The sequence below is a fragment of the Lolium rigidum genome, chromosome 1 (assembly GCF_022539505.1).
Source record: "Lolium rigidum isolate FL_2022 chromosome 1, APGP_CSIRO_Lrig_0.1, whole genome shotgun sequence".
NCBI lineage: Eukaryota > Viridiplantae > Streptophyta > Magnoliopsida > Poales > Poaceae > Lolium > Lolium rigidum.
Genome location: NC_061508.1, coordinates 40,097,397 through 40,116,282, shown reverse-complemented (window position 1 = coordinate 40,116,282; position 18,886 = coordinate 40,097,397). Strand labels below are relative to the sequence as shown.

General features: G+C 44.8%; 2 protein-coding genes across 3 annotated transcripts; one reads left to right on the top strand and one right to left on the bottom strand.

Annotated features, from left to right (window-relative positions):
* Nucleotides 1–7,349: 7,349 nt before the first annotated feature.
* On the bottom strand, nt 7,350–9,826 carry LOC124671524 (UMP-CMP kinase 3-like). 2 transcript variants are annotated; one of them, XM_047207899.1, is made up of 9 exons: nt 9,782–9,826; nt 9,469–9,523; nt 9,286–9,403; nt 9,048–9,201; nt 8,857–8,937; nt 8,656–8,763; nt 7,880–7,951; nt 7,683–7,731; nt 7,350–7,551 (listed from the first exon to the last, which is right to left on the bottom strand). In XM_047207899.1, exons 1-8 carry the CDS (start codon nt 9,824–9,826, stop codon nt 7,705–7,707), a joined length of 660 nt encoding a protein of 219 aa, XP_047063855.1. In that variant the 3' UTR covers nt 7,350–7,551; nt 7,683–7,704. The 2 variants fall into 2 exon arrangements, with proteins under 2 accessions (XP_047063855.1, XP_047063849.1); XM_047207893.1 differs by having other exon boundaries at nt 7,690–7,731.
* Nucleotides 9,827–12,304: 2,478 nt separating this feature from the next.
* LOC124706927 (protein FIP1-like) lies at nt 12,305–17,299 on the top strand. Its single transcript, XM_047238601.1, has 14 exons — nt 12,305–12,312; nt 12,426–12,517; nt 12,742–12,846; nt 12,929–12,978; nt 13,291–13,357; nt 13,811–13,883; nt 14,460–14,515; nt 14,844–14,940; nt 15,304–15,385; nt 15,820–15,882; nt 16,034–16,093; nt 16,494–16,586; nt 16,722–16,784; nt 16,885–17,299. The coding sequence occupies exons 1-14, from the start codon at nt 12,305–12,307 to the stop codon at nt 16,978–16,980; spliced, it is 1,005 nt and encodes a 334-aa protein (XP_047094557.1). The 3' UTR covers nt 16,981–17,299.
* The last annotated feature ends 1,587 nt before the right edge of the window (nt 17,300–18,886 follow it).

Here is an 18,886-nt window from a genome sequence, read left to right as displayed (position 1 = left end):
CGGCGGTGATAATGGTGAAGCAAACTAGCTGTGGAAAGCAATTGAATTATGACTTCCATCTTTTTTTTTATTTTTCTACATGGCAAGTGGGCCAAGAACGTGTTTTCAGGTGAAACTGGGCCAAAACAGTAGACGGATGTTGTAGCGTGTCTCTATTGGTTATAGTTTTGCTGCCCGCTAAACCTACAATATAGTCCCCGGTGATATATTCTCCTGGCGAGCATAGCCATTTCTAGTCTCGCTAAGTACGTGCCGGAGTTCGTTCCTTGGTACTTACCCTCGCCTTTTCTTTTTCTCTTTTGTTTCCTCCCTTTTGTCGGCAACCGATGGCCCGACTTCGACAGGTACAAGATGACGATGTTAGCAAGGTTACCCTTCCGGCTTGGCCTGTCCAGGGTTATGGACGCCATCGTTTATCTTCAGGACTCTTAGTCTAATTTGTATCTTGTCCGTACGCGGACGTATTTGATCTTATGTATGATTCGGATCTTTGTATTGTATATTTGTATCTTGACTCGTTAGAGTCGTTGTTGTAATATATGTTTCTTGTGGGCTCTATTGTAATCATGTTGTAATGTTACCGCTCGTGTTAATTCCTCTGGCATCACGTGTGTGATTCATCGCGCACGTCGTGTCGGAGGGCGTCTCTGAATCGATATCGTTCGGATTTCGGCGGGATCGCTGGAATCCTCATGGTACCGGTTCCGGGGCGTCACAAGTTATTTGAGCCCAGTGCTTTGGCAAAAAAAATCCTAGTGAAATTAAGAGCTAAACTAAACCAACAGAGGCGTCCAGAAGCGACAAAAGGCGGCGATTTCACGCCTAGGCGACGACTTGGGACGCCTCAGAGACGACTTTGGACACCTTACGTTGACGTCAAAGACGACGCCGCCGCCTTGCGATCTCGGACCGCTCGGACGCTAAAGTGTCGCTTAGGTGACACCTTTAAAACCATGTTCACCACAATGAGCCAGCAAGACGAGAAATCCAATCCCGGACATGTCTGTATTCTATTGCACCCACGTCAAAGCTCCACCATGATGGGTGACCTTGCTCCACTAAAGCTGGATATTAGACCCAAAGCCACACTTGCATATCCGAGGACACTCTCTCTCGCCGTCATGAGAATGATGATTCAGATCCACTGGTACGCGAACCGAGGAACACCGACCACCTCAATTATTGTCAATCCCATGGTTGTACTCGATGATTCTGGTGCTCAGCATACAAAGAAAATATACCATATTTCCAAGAACCATGCTTGGCCCATGCCGACGATAAGATCTAGGCGCACAATATTTTTTGGTTTGTCTTGCTCCACATAGTAATCATATTTGAAGATCATATCGGCCCATATGTTAAGTACACACCAAGATTTTTTTTATCACGGCGTTGGTACCTACAAAGAACACAATGAATTCATGGTAATGGCACCTAAGGTTGTTGCACAATAAGCACCACAGAGCAGCACCGCGCTCCAGTGGTCCACAATGAGCTCGTGTGCCCTATGCTGCCACAGGATGAGCCAATCGTGGAACATTGGAGCGCAATACTAATTTGCGGTGGTTAGCTGCAACAACCTCAAGTACCATAACCACGAATCCATCGTGGTTTTCGTCGGAACCAAAGACATGATGAAAACTTACTTCGTTATCCAGTGAATTTAAGAAAATGGGACGATGTAATGTATGAAAACGATGAGTATGTAAAACAAAAGATCAATGCATATTGTGCACCCAGATGACATCGTCAACATGGGGCCAAGCATCATCCAAGGAAATGAGATATGCTTTGTTTGTCCGCTAAGCAGAAGGATCATTGAGTACAACTATGGCATTGAAAAAACTTGAAGTGGTTGATGCTCCTACATTCGCGTAACAACGGATCCGGATCACCTTCTCATGAAAGGGTGTATTTGGATATGCAAGTATGATAGGCTCAAAACTCCATTTTTTGGGCAAGGGAGGCCACCGGTCATGGTACAACTTTGACCTAGGTAGTACTAGACCTTGGACCTGGCCCAAATGTCCAGGACTCCTCATCTATTAGCAGGTCTAAACAAGATAACAATATTGGATTGGATCCGGAGGACTTTGAGAGATACCTTCCTTGACGCGCGCCACAATATATGTGTGAAGCACTGAGATGTCGCAAAAATATTAGAATCAAATGGCAGGCTCTGATTCATCGGATCCCGCATCCTCATCCATGATCACTCGAGCTTTCCACCAGCTTTCTTCATCACCTTCGCTTTGATCAAACTTCTAAAATCTGTGTGAGTCTGCAAGAATGAAGGATCAAAAGTTGCCCAACGTTACCATTAGTTATATTTGAGTGAAATTAATAACAATGGGCTTGTTTATATTCTGGTGTAGTTATATGCGTTGCATCCAAGTATACATGATAATATATGTGCACGTACACTTCTGTCTATGATGCTTATATACTGCGTCCCCTATGCTGAGAGAGAGAGTTGATGCTGCCGTAGCCTAGTAGTAGATCATTTATGTTCAAAGTGAAGAAAGGATATTGGATATTATCTGCTTACTTTGCACTAATACACGTCGACATCACAAACTGCATAGCGCTCTTTCAAAAAGAATCGTGTAACGCCAACGGAGCTTCCCCATTGCCTGCAAGCACGAGATCTCGTGTGATTAGCTAGATGCATCTGCAAGGCAAGACAATTATCACGTATCGTTGACATCAGGTTCAGGCAACAGATACATGCGTCAGAATGAACATGCCAATTGAGTACAAGAGATGAGCGTCCATGGCGTCCCCTCTTCCCTTAGACGGCAGCGCACCTGCGGAGGCCGGCTCTCGTGGCCGCGCCGTCAGCCAAGCAGACGCGTTCCAGTAGACGCCGTTGCTCGAGGTCGAGGTAAGGCGCTGCCGATCGTGATCGTGGTCAGAGTCGGTGGCACTGTGGTTGGAGGGAGGCGGCGGCGGAGGGTTCGCGCAAAAGCGATATGGAGGGGAGGGGCGCTAGGGAAGAGTTAAATAGGAGTGCTTGCGGGGTTTTGGGGGCTCGGTCAACCACAGCAGGCCCAATTGAGCTTCCAAGTACCATGTCAATAGGCCCAGTGTGGAAACTGAGGCATGCGGTTCGACGCAAACAGACCACCCTTCGCGTGGTTGATAAATGGGTCTACGCCCTAGTTCAGCTGGCCGACGCAAAATATTTTGCCTCTTCGCCGGGACGCGAATGTTGCCCAAGTTTGGGGTTGAAATGTGCAGACGCCCCACGTGACCGCTCTTTTCTACCTCGGGCCCACCTAGCAGCGACACTGTCTGCTTCGTCTTCTGCGTGGCGCCGTAGTATTGGCAGCCTCGCTTCCGCGTTCTGCACAACAAATTAATGGTGGACAGAGATACAGGTTCCCTAGCCCTAGCAATGGGCACCCGACTTAATGCGTGCCACCGCCCTCTCGGCTCCCTCCAGTGTATAAAATGGGGTGTGAAGCGCGTCCAGCCACCTCTCCAATCCCCAACGCGCAGCATCGTAACCCACCTTCTCTCCATCCACCTTCTCCCTAATAGCTACATGCGGGTCCTAGGGGCCAAGGCCGCCGTGTTGGATCTGATGCGCATGCACTCGACATCACCCTCTCCCTCCCATGCGGACTGGGAGTGTAACGCCATGTATTTCAAGTTCGTCGTACACATCATGGAGGACCTTATCGGCAGGAAGAGGCTCTCGAACAAGTTCGTGGAGTTCCTCGCCGACCGGGATTCGGCCGAGGTGCACCTCCGAGAAGCAAGCTGCGGCGTTTGCCGTTGTCCCGTGGACGTCCTTTTCGATGGGCAAGGTGACATGTACCTCGACCGGGGCTTCGACAAGTTGCTGCACTTCTTCTATGAAGCTAACGGCGAGATGAGCGTGAAGGTGTTTGACAACCCATCCAGCCGCAAGCACTACCACGACGACGACGCTGGTGACGACAACGGCAACAACTATGGCCGGTTGTATGCTATAGGGTGGTCTTTTTTTTGCGGCGAATATGGAAAGTTCCAGTTAAAGCCACTGGTGTAGGTTTCTGGATGTTCTTCTATCGAAGCTAGTGTAGTGAGGATGCACAAACGCCTCTAGTTTGGTGTTCTTTCTTCGCAGCAAAAAAACATGGGCCAACAGAAACCCCTAGTTAAGTTTCATCATTTTGCAGTGATTTAGATTTGTCACAAAACATATGTAATAAATCATCTATCAGTGAAAAACTGTTCAAAAATAGTGAAATGCGTCAGCATCCAGAGGCAAACGGACAGAACTGGATAATTAAATGAAAGGATTTCGAAGCAAAATCTTTGCTAATTCGATGAGGATTGTATTCTTGAATTCTTTTTATTTTATTTTGTATTACTTAATTTAAGAAATCAAAAATAAATTATTCTAATAGATTTGATTCTCCTTCTTCGGATTCTAAATAGAAGAATAAAATAATTAAGTTAAGTCAATCCAAAAAGAGGAGGTTCGCAAACGGACAGAAAATGAGGTTCGCAAACGGACAGCCGTGGCCAAAAGACCATTTAGCCGAACTCCAAAATGCTTTAGGCGGCTGGAAATGCCATGAACCACATCCAACAATCTGAAACGACTAGACGGCCATAATAGCATGTCAATAGGCTGCAGAAAGGAGTAGGTCATTCTCAAAGAGTCGGATTTCTTTCACAGAAGCATGGGGAACTGAGATGTGTCAGATCCTATTTCAGAATATTCACGTTGGTCCTTTTTTCAGAATATACACATTGTTGTTTCCGATCTCAAGGGACAGCTGCAGGGGTGAGGCTTATGAATTTTGTATGTGTCACAACAGCACATCCTGTTTGGTAGTCTCTAGGGACGGACTGCAACGCCATCATCTACGGGTCTACCGATACATCTGCATAGCGCTCTTTGAAATTATCACGAGGTCTCTACTGTGATCAGACAGATTAGCAGAGCCTTTCAGCAGGTATTAATTTCAGCCTAAGAGCATCTCCAGTCGCGTCCCCCAAAACGTCCCCAAAGGGATTTGGGACGCGCCGGACAGAAAATGCGTTCCAGCCGCGTCCTCCAAAGCCCATTTTTGTCCGGCGCGGCCCGATACGGTGTCCGGCGCCCCGAGCCCGTCCCCGTCCCACAGGGGACGCACCGGGGACGCCGGACACACCGAAAAGCGAGGCGGGCTCCCACATGTCGGCGACTATTTGCATAAACCGTTGGTTCGCGCCTCTTTTCTCGTCGCTCCTTCCTTCCCGCCCCTCCCACCCCACCGCCGCCGCTGGATTTCCCGGCCATTTGGGCGTCTGATCTCTGCTGAGAGTCGGCACCGTCGACGCGGCTGGGGCTCCCGCCGGTCGTGCCGCCGCCGCCGCGTCGCCAGCGCGTCCCAGAACGCGCCGTCAAATCCGCCCCACCTCCGCGCACACAAGGTGCTCGACGACTTGCCAGGTAGGCGCGATTGCCGCTGTTTGTTGCGTCGTCTGCCTCGGCGCAATTTTAACCATTGATTTTGCTTTAGCCATGGACAGCGACGATGAGATGGTTGCCTGCTGGCTTGGAGGACGAGCAAGCCTTCGACGACGACCTCCGGGAGCATTTGCTGATCATCGCGTCCCTCCAAGACATGCTTGACGCTGAGGCGGAGAAGAGGAAGAGGCCGCGCCGCGGAGGATCAAGGCCGGGAAGAAGGAAGTCGAAGCCCCGGCAGAGGATGGAGGGGCATGCCATGCTGCACAACGACTACTTCGTCGACGATGCAACACATGCCGACAATTTTCGGCGCCGGTACAGGATGAGCAAGGGCCTGTTCATGAATATCCTCCACGGCGTTCGAGAGTTCGACCCCTACTTCAAGCTCAAGGTCGACGCTGTAGGCGTTCTCGGGTTCTCGTCCATTCGAAGTGCACCGCCGCCATGAGGATGCTTGCATACGGAGCACCTGCCGATACACGGGACGACTACCTCCGCATGAGTGAGTCTACTGCCATTGAGTGCATGTACAAGTTTTGCCGGAGCTGTGGTGGGAAAGTTCGGCAAATACTACTTGAGAGGGCCAAGCGAGGAAGTAGCTGCAAGGATCATGGCACAAAATGCTGCCAGGAGGATTTCTGGAATGCTTGGAAGCATCGATTGCATGCACTGGGCATGGAAGAACTGCCCGTTTGCTTGGCAAGGTATATACAAAGGGCGTCATGGATATTGCGGTGTGGTGCTTGAAGGCTGTGGCAGATTATGACCTGTGGATTTGGCATTCTTTCTTTGGCATGGCGGGATCACACAATGACATCAACGTGTTGCGGCGGTCTCCGGTATTCAGCGGACTAGTGGAAGGGCATGCTCCACCATGCAACTATGAGATCAATGGCCACCAATATACCAAAGGCTATTATCTAGCCGATGGTATATATCCAAAATGGGCCACTTTTGTCAAAACAATCTCGGATCCATCCGGTCTGAAGAATTCCCACTTTGCTACACGACGGGAGGCTTGCGGGAAGGATGTCGAGCGGGCATTTGGTGTGCTTCAAACACAATTTGCCATTGTCCGAGTACCTGCTCTAAGCTGGTCTCACGACCAAATGTGGGAGGTGATGCGAGGCTTGTGTGATCATGCACAACATGATCATCGAGGATGACCGCAAGAATCATGCGAGGACACATGTTGGTCCCTATGAGTGTCAGGGCCCTCTCGCGGAGGTTGATCATGAGTTGCCTGCAGATTTTGCTGATTTTCTCGCTATGCACGCAGAGATCCGTGACAGCAATGTTCATGAGCAACTTCAAGCTGATCTCGTTGAGCATTTGTGGAGAATCAAAGGAAATACTGTGGCACCTTGATGTAGCATCTAGCCCTATTTATTATATTTGTTTTATTGTTTGTTGTAATTTAATTTGAAAACAATCCTCTTCATATGCTACATTTGATAAATGGTTATTATGTGTTAAAAAAAGTATTTTTAATGTTTGGGGGCGGCGTTTGGGGGACGCGGCTGGGGAGCGACGTCCCCAAACGCGGCACTGAACAAAACACATCCCCCAAACGCTCAATCCGGCATGGTTTGGGGGACGCGACTGGAGATGCTCTAACACAGAAACTTTAAAAGGGCCTCTACAAACAAAGGAAACTGGCAAGAAAAATTCTTCACTCCAGCAGCAACAAAAAGAAATTCAGACGGTCAGCACCAAGGATCTCCGGATGCCGTACCTAGCCATCCACTTGCATTGGTAGGGCTGTATTTCGTTCTCCTCGGACGGGAATTGGGCAGGCACACAGATTTGTCATATCATCAGCGGATAACTTAGGCTATAAAGAGTTTGAAGAAAAACACATAATGCGGTACAAGCTGATAGTTAATCAGAAACGATATGAAGCGGCTGAATGGTTCCTGGCCTGTTTTTCTTTCCTTAAAATAGATGGGCACACAGGTAAACTGATATGTGCTCCAGTTCGTCTCTATTAGTACTTACTAACAAGGATCAGCTCTACTTATAATCAGATGATGGATGAATTATCTGGTGGGCATGCTGGCAGGGTAACTTGCCATGAGCTCCAATACTTTCAGGGACACCTGAAAACACATGTAAAGGATGCACATGAGGCCAAGTAAGACAATGTCAGCTATGATTGTTAGAGCGTAGCTGATGGCATTTCATGACTTCTGATAGAGAAGAAAAAAACCACAATTAAGAGAGCTCATACCGTTTACCTGAACTTTCATCATTTATTCGCGCGAGGGCATCTGTGTGGCCTGATTGAGGAAGAGCATACTATTACCATTTGGAAAAAAAATGTTGTGAATGATGGTAATTGTATTTCATACACGACAACAAAATAATAGTATGTTACATGTGATTAGTGAACCTAAGAAATTTTCTAGCGAACTTGTAAGTTCTCACCTTTGGGCCATACGGCTGAAAAACGGTTTTGACATCTTCAAACACCTCAGCGATTGGTTTTGCAGCATTAATCTGATTAAACAGTGGATTAGCCAGCAGGTGATCAATGTACATACATAGATAAAACATTGACCAATCTCTAACGGAAGTGCGCGCACACACAAAATAATGTCATTACCAAAGACACTGAAAACACCAATCTATCAAAATGCATAAATCCACCTATTAGTTCGCTACTATATATGCCCTCTACTCAAAGATGAGATATTTGTTCCAAAACACTAATGCCCCATCTGAGAATATATTCTGTTGTGTGGCACCGTTTTTCTGAAGTGCCTAATAAGATCAGAGTATTCTATGCAATGCTTGTTTCCATCATGTTTCCATTCATATGAGTTTATTATTGATACTCCAGGTGTCATCTGAATTCAATTAGACTCTAACACACATATACTTAAAATGCTACAGCGTGGCTCTTAATTTAAAATGTTATCTTTTACACCATGCCTGCTGCCTACAGCTATTCTCTTTTCACACTATCTTCCCTTGATTTCTTGATGCATACTTCTCCACTATTAGTATTGATACTCCAGGTGTCATCAAAATTCAATTAGACTCTGACAAAAGAGCATGTGTAACTCAACTACAGGTAAGCTGGATTCTATAAAAAAATCACAAACTAATCCTGGTAGTCTTGAAGCTAATGTGTGATTATCTTAAATCATGACAAGTCTGTATGTGAGGTTGTTCATCCTTTTGCATAAAAATGGACATACCTTCTTAACCATGCCCTTTGAGTCATAATACTGAATTACAGGCAAACTGGATTCGACAAAAACGCCGAATCTTTTCCTGATAGTCTCAATGTTGTCATCAGCTCTTCCCTGCAGTTGATCAAGAAAACAAAACAATGTTAGAAAATGAAGAGATCGTGTCACATACGATCAGGCAAATAAACTTAAGAGATAAAAGTCCACCTGATTACGGCCCAGAAGACGCCTTCCCATTTCTTCCTCCGAACAGTCAAAGAATAACACAAACTCGGGTGATATTTTGATCTGGAGCAATGCAAAATAACTAAGGTTTTGTTTTTTGCTTTTAAAACACAAAAGGAAACTGCCAGATTGCCAGGATAATTTAAAAATGCAAAACAAAGTGAGATTACAACATTCTCAAATGCAGCACGGTTTTCTTCATTCCTTGGAAATCCATCAATGAGAAACTTGTCATTTTCACTTTTTATCATAGCTTCTTGCAAAAGCTTTATGGTTATCTCGGATGGAACAATTTTTCCTTCATTTATTATGTTGTCAATCATGGCTCTGTAAAAATGAAGGGGAAAAAAACCACATAAGCTTCGTAATTAAATAAGGAATATAGCCTCTAGTCTGGAGTGGATTTGTTACCCATTCTCAGAACCAGACTTGATTTCTGTGCGTAACAGTTCTCCTGCGCTAAGATGTGTAAACCCAAAATGCTCCACAATATTGCTACATTGTGTTCCTTTCCCACTTCCAGGACCACCTATGGAATTGTATAAAATGAGAAACCATGAATTGACAGCTTTCACTTTAGAATATGAAATTTACCTAGAACAAATACAACTGCAACTTTCTTGCCACCCAAGATGTTCTCCATAACATCCTGCAATAGGAACAACCAAATACATCAAAAATTGATGGGAAGATTTAATCCCGGATGCATAACTAAAATTGGTAACACTGAAATGGAAACAAAACTGAACGGAACATTGAGGGTACATGTCTAACAGATTAAAGAGCATGTGTAACTTAAGTGCCACGTCCAGTTTTAAATTACAAAGCAATGGGGTACACATATAAATATTTTCTCATGAATAATCTGGTAGGAACTGCAAGTCCGCAACCTAATATAAAAAATTACCTCCTGCTCGGTAACAGCCACTGAAGCATCCACCGCCGTGCTCATAACTGCAAGTTTTTCAACCAAAAATGCTTGTAAATTGGCAATTTTGCAATGGAAGAATAAACTTTGCAAGAGAGTGGATTTTGTTACGTGCATGGGACCTCCCATGCACGAAAACATTAGGTGTCGTTACATACCATTTTGTTTTATAATTCTAAAACTTGGTGAAATCAGTAGCAGATCTCAAAGCATGAAACATTGTGTATCCAGTGGTAGAAACATGCACGGGAGGTCCCGTGCCTGGGATTAAAGCATTTCACATACTCAGAAGAAAAGAGGGAAACGTCAAGACTCCACTATGCCCTAAATTGGCAGTTCAGCGCAAGTGACAATGTAATTCATACTTGCATTTTGTTTTATTTCCATGCTTGTAAGATTTAAATACTAAGCAAATTAAGCAACAACTTCCCTTCAGCTACAGTAACATAGAGGCAAACCATGTTATCTTTTACACCATGCCTGCTGCCTACAGCTATTCTCTTTTCACACTATCTTCCCCTCGATTTTTTGATGCATACTTCTACCTATAAAACATGCATCACATTCAGCTATCAACATTTCAGACAGGGAAGTTCCATGTGGAGTCATGTATTAGAACACACACAAAAAATCATTTATACACACACAATCACTGCTGTGTATAAATCCACCCATCCCCACTTATGTTCAACGTTACATATACAAACCCTATGTTGATCTGGAAGACTTGACCATTATGTGTCACCTCACTCCAAATACTCTATTGCTGCTATATGCAACAAATTGGCGGACACAAGTCACCATGCAGCAAACATTACTGCAATTTCTCCTAGATTCTACTAATGGTTCGCACCTCCTATATTGCTTGCTATTTCCTGGCCAGGTCCAAATCCCCAAACTCCACAGCCATCCGACTAATTCTGACCCAATGCAAGGGATCGCTCTAACAGATTTCGGTAACAGCGAACCAAACCAGCAAACTACTATGTCTCCTTTGAGTATTCAACTAATTTGGGAAACCTTTTCCATTTAGATAGAGCGAATGAACAGGTCACAACATCCATGAATCGCACCATACAGAAAATTAACTGGACGGAGTTCGGTTTGATCTATCGCTTCCACTCTATAGACTAGAAGAATCAGATCGGGAATGCTAAGTGTAGCAAAAAGAGAGAGAGGTTCGAGGACACGCACCCTGCTTGTGGATGGCCGCCGGGGAAGGCTAGAGGAGCACGGGAAGGGAGGCGCGGCGCCGAGACGGGCAGGCCGCGACGCCTGGTCCAACCGGAAAGAGCGGCACGCAGGCCGCGGAAAGCCGTCGCCGAAGAGCAACACCTTGCCGTGCGGCGGCGGCGAGTGGAGAGGAGCCGACGAGGTCGCCGGTCACGGTGGCGGCGGCGGCGGAAGGAAATCGGAAAGGAGTTCGACTGAAAAACGTGTCCGCTCTCGAGCCAGTTATGGCCAGCCAGGTGGTCTCGGCGGACCGTTTCTTGGCCGTTGGATTAAAATCGAACGGGTGGATCGGGGACGAAGGAATCCGGCATTGACAGCTCCGCCGTGGCTGTATGACCCACGGCGGCGCCGGCCTCAAAAGTGTCCCTCGGCGGCGCTGGCCTCTACCCCCCTCACCGCAGAAACACTACGCACTGGCTGCTGATCTCGGCCATCGCCTTTCCGATCTGACTTCTGAGTGGAGGGGGGAGGCGCCACGTTGAAGGCTACGGCTCCGGCCGCAGCGTCGGCGGGCGCAGGCGGCGGAGGGGATGGCACCCGAGCGGCGTGGCGCAGCCGCACCGGATGAGGACGCACTGTGAGTTACCGCGGTCCTTTGCTCTACTGGAACTAGCTGCGCTCTCTGAATTTTTGCTTCTCGCAGTAGCATTTGATCTAAGTTCTGAGATACAGCCGTGGTAATATTTAGAATACGCGCAGCGGGCTGTTAGATAGATGCAGGCTCCCTCATCTGGTTGCGCATCTTCAAGGGTGGAACTTGCTTCTGCTCTATGTTCAGCACACTGTTTGAGAAACCTTGTGTGAATTTGGTCGAGTAGTCAGGAGGATCCAATATCGGCCTGACATTGTGAGTTAGTAGCCCCTTCGATGATGCTACATTTTGATAGCTTTGGACTAGTGCACCCCCCTTAAGTTTGGGAGGTATGTGGTGTGGGGGCATGCAATTCAAACTTTATCGAGGTTCATGATTTTCCATTGTTATCTTACCTAAATCTAACAATAAGGTGGTCTGCTACACTTAAGTTTGGGAGGTATGGTTTAGTGGCGATTTTTGATAATCACAAGAATTCACAGGCTCTGCTATGGTCGTATTTCTGCTCTGATTTATTGTTCTCGCTTTTGGTGATGTTAAGCATAGTCTCTACGTATCGGTGTATCACTATTTTGTAAAGCAATGATAATGTTTCATGTGATCATCTGGTATACAAGCTCGACTTTATCATTAGAGTTTCGCTTGATTTGTTGTTCTTTTTTGGTGCTTGATCAGGGATGCCTAGGTTTTGGAAGAAGAAGTTGCGACATAGAAATATAATAGGGATTTAATTCCTCTATATTTTATGCTGATATATTTTAGCAATCTGATTTTCTTTTTTATTCCCAACCTCTCCAGATTTGTTGACATAGTACATGAAGCCCCTCTGTCTGGTCAGCGCCAGTCTCGAAGTGTAGTTGGTGGCACTCTCTACTGTATATTATTGGCAAGTGAATATTTGCTAGCTCTCCTTTGTTTTTTAGTGATGGACCATGTTATTTTTTTAATTATGCTAGAAAGGTTACTTCAGAAACAATTTACTTGAATGTATCCACTAAAATAAATGTATCTTATATCTGCTAGTTGCCTTGATCCCTCCGATAGTAGTGTTACTTTTTTTTCTATCTTTTTTCCAGTTTCTGATAGTTGTGATTCATTCCTCTTCTGTAGACAGGTTATGCTGGTCTTGCGATAGCAGCTCCATGGATATTTGTCCTTATACCAGACATCATCCTTCCGTTGCTATGCAGCTGCAATGTTCTCCTTCTAATTGTTACAGGTTCATGTTATTGGTTAGATGATACTAGGTTGTCACTTTTATATCCTTCGTATGGAGTTACTCTAACAGAAATTAGCTGCAGGCATATTCCAGCAGTATTGGGTTCATCAGGTCAAAAAGGTGCGATTACAGGTACTACACGAGGAACAGAAATGAATTATATTTCCACAGTCTGCACAAATAAACGATTTACCCACTTCATTGACACTTGGGTATGTGGATAATGTATAATATTTTAGACAAAAAGTCCATCCACCATCAGTGCATAGCTATCAGCCATTCACTGCTATTTAGAGTTTTCCTTGACTGGGGTCACTTCAGCATGTTTTGTCTCTACCGTTCGTTAATTGTGAACATGTTAGCTCTGTAAAAATGTAGTTGCTGATACAGTGCTGAAGCACCATAATTGCTGATGCACTAACCAAATTTCTCTTGTAAATGCAGGGATATTATGATTTAAGTCAGAAACTGAAGCATATTGCTAGTATTCCATTTGCCACTATTGCATGTGGTAAGTATTAGCTAACCAAGTCCATGCTATGTTCCAATGCCAGCACCTTTTGTTTGTTTCTAGCTTTAAGCACATTGCTAGTGCTCCATTTACCACTATTGCATGTGGTAAGTATTTGCTAACCAAATCCATGCTATCTAGATTGGGTTCTTGCTTTTTGTGATGGTTATATTGGTATTGTTGTATTGTATCTCTGCCTTTCTGGACATTATAGCAGAGATACAAAATGTCTACTTGGTAAAGACTTTGTTGTTTTTACGCGTGTTGATTTGGTAACATGTTAATGTTAGTAGTGTTTTGTAGATCCGTTCATGTTAATGCTGGTTGATAACTTGATATTCCAAAATACCAATATTTGACAACTGAACTTTGCACATCAATTAGTTTGGGTAAAGATAGATTTGTTATTTTTATGTAGTCGTAATGATGGCTATCCTAAAAATGTGGTTGCAGGTACTGCCGTGATGCTCTTAATTTTAGTTTGGCAGCCTGAATTAAAAATATTATCAATTTCAGTTTTGCTCAGGTACAATTCTTCAGCTGAATACAATCTTTCCTTAAGTTGTTGCCCTTTTCATAAGCAAATATGATTAAGATAACCGGATTTCTGTGTTCTGTAAAGGAAAGCATTATTGGCATCTTTGCAATTACAATGAAATGAATCCCATTGTATAGTTTGTGTTCATTTTAGTAGGAGGCTTAGTACCTACCTACATTGATTATATGAACTACATGTGAAGCCCTCAGGTTATTGGGTTGTTCATTATATCAAGCGAGTTGTATGCACACTAGCATTTGTTTGGTTTGTAGTTTTCTCAAATGGCCAGGTGGGCAAGCAATATACAGTACCACCTTGTACCATCTGTTTTGTTAAATCTTGTACATTACCTGAACAACCTCAAAGCTGAGTAGCGTTCTATAACTTATGATTCATGGTGATGGTGACATATGAACACTTTGTCAATGTTTGATGCAAAGTCAGTGTGGATGTACCAAATTTGTTTCTTATTTAGCAGGGTGATGTGGCTATTCTACTTTGGTATCGAACAGAAACAGAGCACCCCTATTTGGTTTTTAATGCTATTACTTTCCAATCATGCAGGATTGCTCTGGTCATTGAAGTGATATGCGCTGGATGCTTCATGAGCCTATACATAGGTGGGTTAAGCTGTGTAGTTTGTCTAATTTATTCCTGAGTACGTGGTAGACATTATAAGTTACTGCTCTCTGTAGAGTAACTTTGTCCGCTTGACTTCGTATAATTGCTTGCGACTTTTTCGTGAATCTTTTATTACATGGAAATTCACAACATTTATTCGTTAGTCATAATGTCCTGACCTCATTGTAAGAGTAGCAGTTCCTTTTGATAGCATCCAATAATTTTCTGAAATAGATAACATTCTGTTGGTGCCCTAGATACAGTTTCTTTTCCCATAAGATGACATTGTGTGAGATTATGTCTGTAACTTCTAAATTTGATGTGCAGGGCACATCCATAAATACAACTCTCTGAATGAGCAGCCTGATATTCTACAACCACTTTATTCTGCACTGCGACCATCTAGTTCATTTGAAGAGCCGAGGTACAATATAAATTTTGTATTTATTGATGAAAATATGTCACATGGATTTAACATGATTTGCCTTACAATTGTGTTTATATTTGTTAAATGTATAATTTCATGGTAAAAACTAGCTGTGCTTGTGGTTGCTGTCTTTGCATGTATAACTGTTTGTTCTTGCACCCAGTGCCACCTTAAGCAACTAAGCGCAGGTGGTTGCAGTTAAAATATTGTAGGGCATAGTCTCATAGAGAAGAGGCATTGCGGATATGATTTGTGATTACCAACACTTAGAAAGTAATGCCACTTCGAAAGCTTCTAATCATCAGTGAACATTCCTGTCATTTGAGCTCTACTATGGATTGGTAAAATAGCATTTTGCAGGTACTATGATACTCGCCTTTCTGACCAACAAATGGCATTGCTCCAGTACCAGAGGGACAATATTCACTACCTGAGTGAAGAGGTACATGAAATATAAAAATGTGTGCATATATTTATCAAATAACTTCATTTACTGGACATGTTTATTTTTCTCATTTTATGTTATATGACAGAATAGTAGTAGGATATGATATAACATTATGAAAGGAAAAGGTCTTCAACTGCTGTTCTTACAATAGGACAACAGAAGTCTATTACTTATTCAGTATCATCTCTCTTTTTCTGGATACTGGCTGGACACAAGGAATCGGTTTTCCCTACTGTTTTTCCGTAAAAAAAAAGAACCTAAGGGCGTGTGTTACAATAAGTCTTGACATTTGCACGTGCACCTCTGTTTTGTATGTAGTGCAGCCAAATAGTAGAATAGTTAATGTATTTCCGCACTAAGAGTGCGTTTTTGTTTGAAACCAAGCTATTAGCACGATATTGAGTTTGGTTAATGATTTTTTCTATCAGGTTCTTAGGTTGCAAGAATGCTTAAGCAAGTACCATAGAAGTGTTTCTGCAAGCACTCCTCAGGTACAAATTAATTCTACCACTAAACTGTTCCTTCCGACCCTCTGAGTGCCCATAGGTTCCAGAGTAAAAACTGTTTAATGGTGACATTGGTTAGATCAACCCCATTAACGTTGATTTTGTATATTCACATTTTCTCCTTGTAATTATTCAGGTTGATCTTGCTCACCTATTAGCGTCTCGTGATCAAGAACTTCGAGCATTGTCTGCAGAGGTAATACTTTTAGTCAACCAGATATTTTGTACTGCACAAATGACATCAAAACACACCAGAAATGCATGGTGTTTTTTTTATTTCCTTCTCTACATCCCTTATTTTCTCAACTGTAAAGTAGCAATCAATTATGAATTAAGTTAAGTGATTGACGAGGCTGGTGGTCAATTGTGAAAACTGTCACTTATTTCCTACATATGCATAGGAATTAAACTTTAAAAAAAAAAACTCAATGTGTGCTCTTTGTGCTGCTGCTCATACTCGAAATGTTACTGTGGCATCCACTTTGACAACTAGGGTTACACAAACAAGAATACCCAAGCTAACAAGCTTCAGGAATTGATCATGCTTTTTCTGTAAATAATACAACACGGATTAATACAACTTGCGTCACATGTAGATGAATCAAGTGCATTCAGAGCTTCATATTGCTCGTGGTTTAATTGCTGAGAAGGACTCGGAGATCCAGCATATCCGTTCGAACAACAATCAAGTATGTTCAGTTTTGTGTGTTTCTGTGCGCATATTTTGCAGCAGCGAACTAGCAGTATCCAAGTTGGTTGTGGCAAGATATACTTGTAAGAGTAACAAAAAATCATTGTTTGATGGTGAACATTATGAAATGCAGTATGTTGAAGAAAACGAGAGGCTGAGAGCAATTCTTGGTGAATGGAGTGCTCGAGCAGCAAAGGTAACTGTCATAGAACCTAGTAGTAGTACTGCTCTTTAGCAGAAGAATTAATTCCCCTTAGCATCATCTCGGTGTTCTTTACTACATGTGCATTTAACAGCTGGAGCGAGCTCTTGAGGCCGAGAGGGTGTCGAACATCGAACTGCAGAAGAAGCGCGCAAAACAGAGGCCAACCAACCAAGGAGAAAAGACCTGATCATATTCCTCAGTTTGCTCTCTAACAAACAAAACCTTATGATGCTGTAACTATGATTGGCAGAAGACGCAATTAGGTGAACTTTGCCGCGACGTGTGTGTAGGGCTGGAGTTCTCAGATATGAGAGATCAGTAACGGTTGTACATTAATGTCAGAGACAACATAAGGAACAGCTATACTTGTGAATGTTTGTGGAGATTAAGGGGAAGGGTAGAACTTGACTGATGCAAAAGACTGAGAAGTGTAGGAAGTTGCTGGTTTGATGGAATATACGATCTGTTTGTTTGCTGTTGCCTATGGGAACCTATGTAAACATCTATGCGCCAACAAAAAGTTGGATATGAGTAATAATGCAAGAATTTGAACAGGGTTTTCTCGCCGACTGCCTGAGTCACAGAAGAGACACTGTAGGTTAGGCAGTTATGCGACGGCGTGCATGAGCGATGCCGCAGCAGGCAGCACTGCTAAAGGCTAAAGCTAGCTGCACAAGGGGGCATTGCGCGAAAGTCAGTGAGTCAGACAGGTAGGCGGGCGGTAGCTGTCTCGTCGGCCAAAACCCATCCTGAGCTATCTCGTCGGCCAAAACCCAACCGTGAAAGTACGACGGGACAAGCAATAGATCTCGGATGCTTTTCGAGATTTCCGACATACAGTATATGTTTGCAACCAGAGCGGACCCGATAAGTGCTGCAGCGAGTCAACAACAATTGGAGATCAGTATAATCATCGACCACAGAATTGAAACTCTTGTGCCGAGTGCCGACATCCTCCTTTGTCTCATTGACGTCTCCACGTCAAAAAACCACTGCGTAAGGCGTGCTGACGACAAGGAGCAGCCTGCAGCCGTGCACTTGCAAGTGTCCCTAGAGCCTAGCTATTCTCTTTGTTGCCCTAGGTTGGGCAGAGTTGGTCTCAGTCCTTCTCTTTTAAATAATTTGGCAGGAGCCAACAGCAACATCGACCACATACTGACAACATACGGGCTGTGAGAATGTTTTTCAAATACTTTTTTTGAAACTAGGCAAGAGGCTTGCCATTCATTGATATAGTAGAAGAGAAATGGCCAGTTTATAAGGGAAACCAGCCGAAAATCGATACAACACAACACAACACGTCGGCCCCGAGGCCGCGCACCACACGAGCCGACGGCCTAGCCACCCCAGTGGCCAAGGCCGACACCCAAAACACCTCAAAACGCAACAAGGCAGAGGCAAAACGCAACAAGGCAGAGGCAAAACATGGAGCCGCCGCTCCGACATCCACGCCGACCTTCGGGGCCGCGCACCACCTAGCCGAAGACAGGCCGAGGACAAAATCGACAAGACAGACAAAACGAACAACAACACTTGCAGTGAAGGGCCTCCACAGTGATGCCTCCAACAAGGGGAGCGACGACCAAGAGCGCCGCCATCACCGGCATCGGCCGAGGCCGGTGCAGGGTTTTCACCTGGAGCACACCGAAAACCGAAGTCGTGTTCGCCTGGCCGCTGAGTCGAGGAAGCCAAACAGGTCATCGACGCTGACAACCAACTCGCTCCACATACCCCTCTGGCCGACGGAGCATCCAAGGCGAGGACCCCAGCAGGCCAAACGACACAAGAAAGTGTCGCCCTCGCCCGATCCCACGAGGGATCAGGGTTTTCCCTGGAGAACCACAGCCACCACCACCCTCCACCTCGCGCGCCGACGCCGCGCAACAGCCACCACCACCACCAAACCAGAACGGAGAGCTCCGCGAGCACGACCGCCACCCACCGCACCTCGCGGAGATGAGAGGTCGGGTTGCACGACCTGCTGCCGACGGAGCACCGCCGAAGAGCACCATGGGCGTCGCCAGAATGCCACATAGAGGGGGCGCCAACCAACACCGACGCGGGGCTCGAGGACGAACGCCGATGCCCGCAGA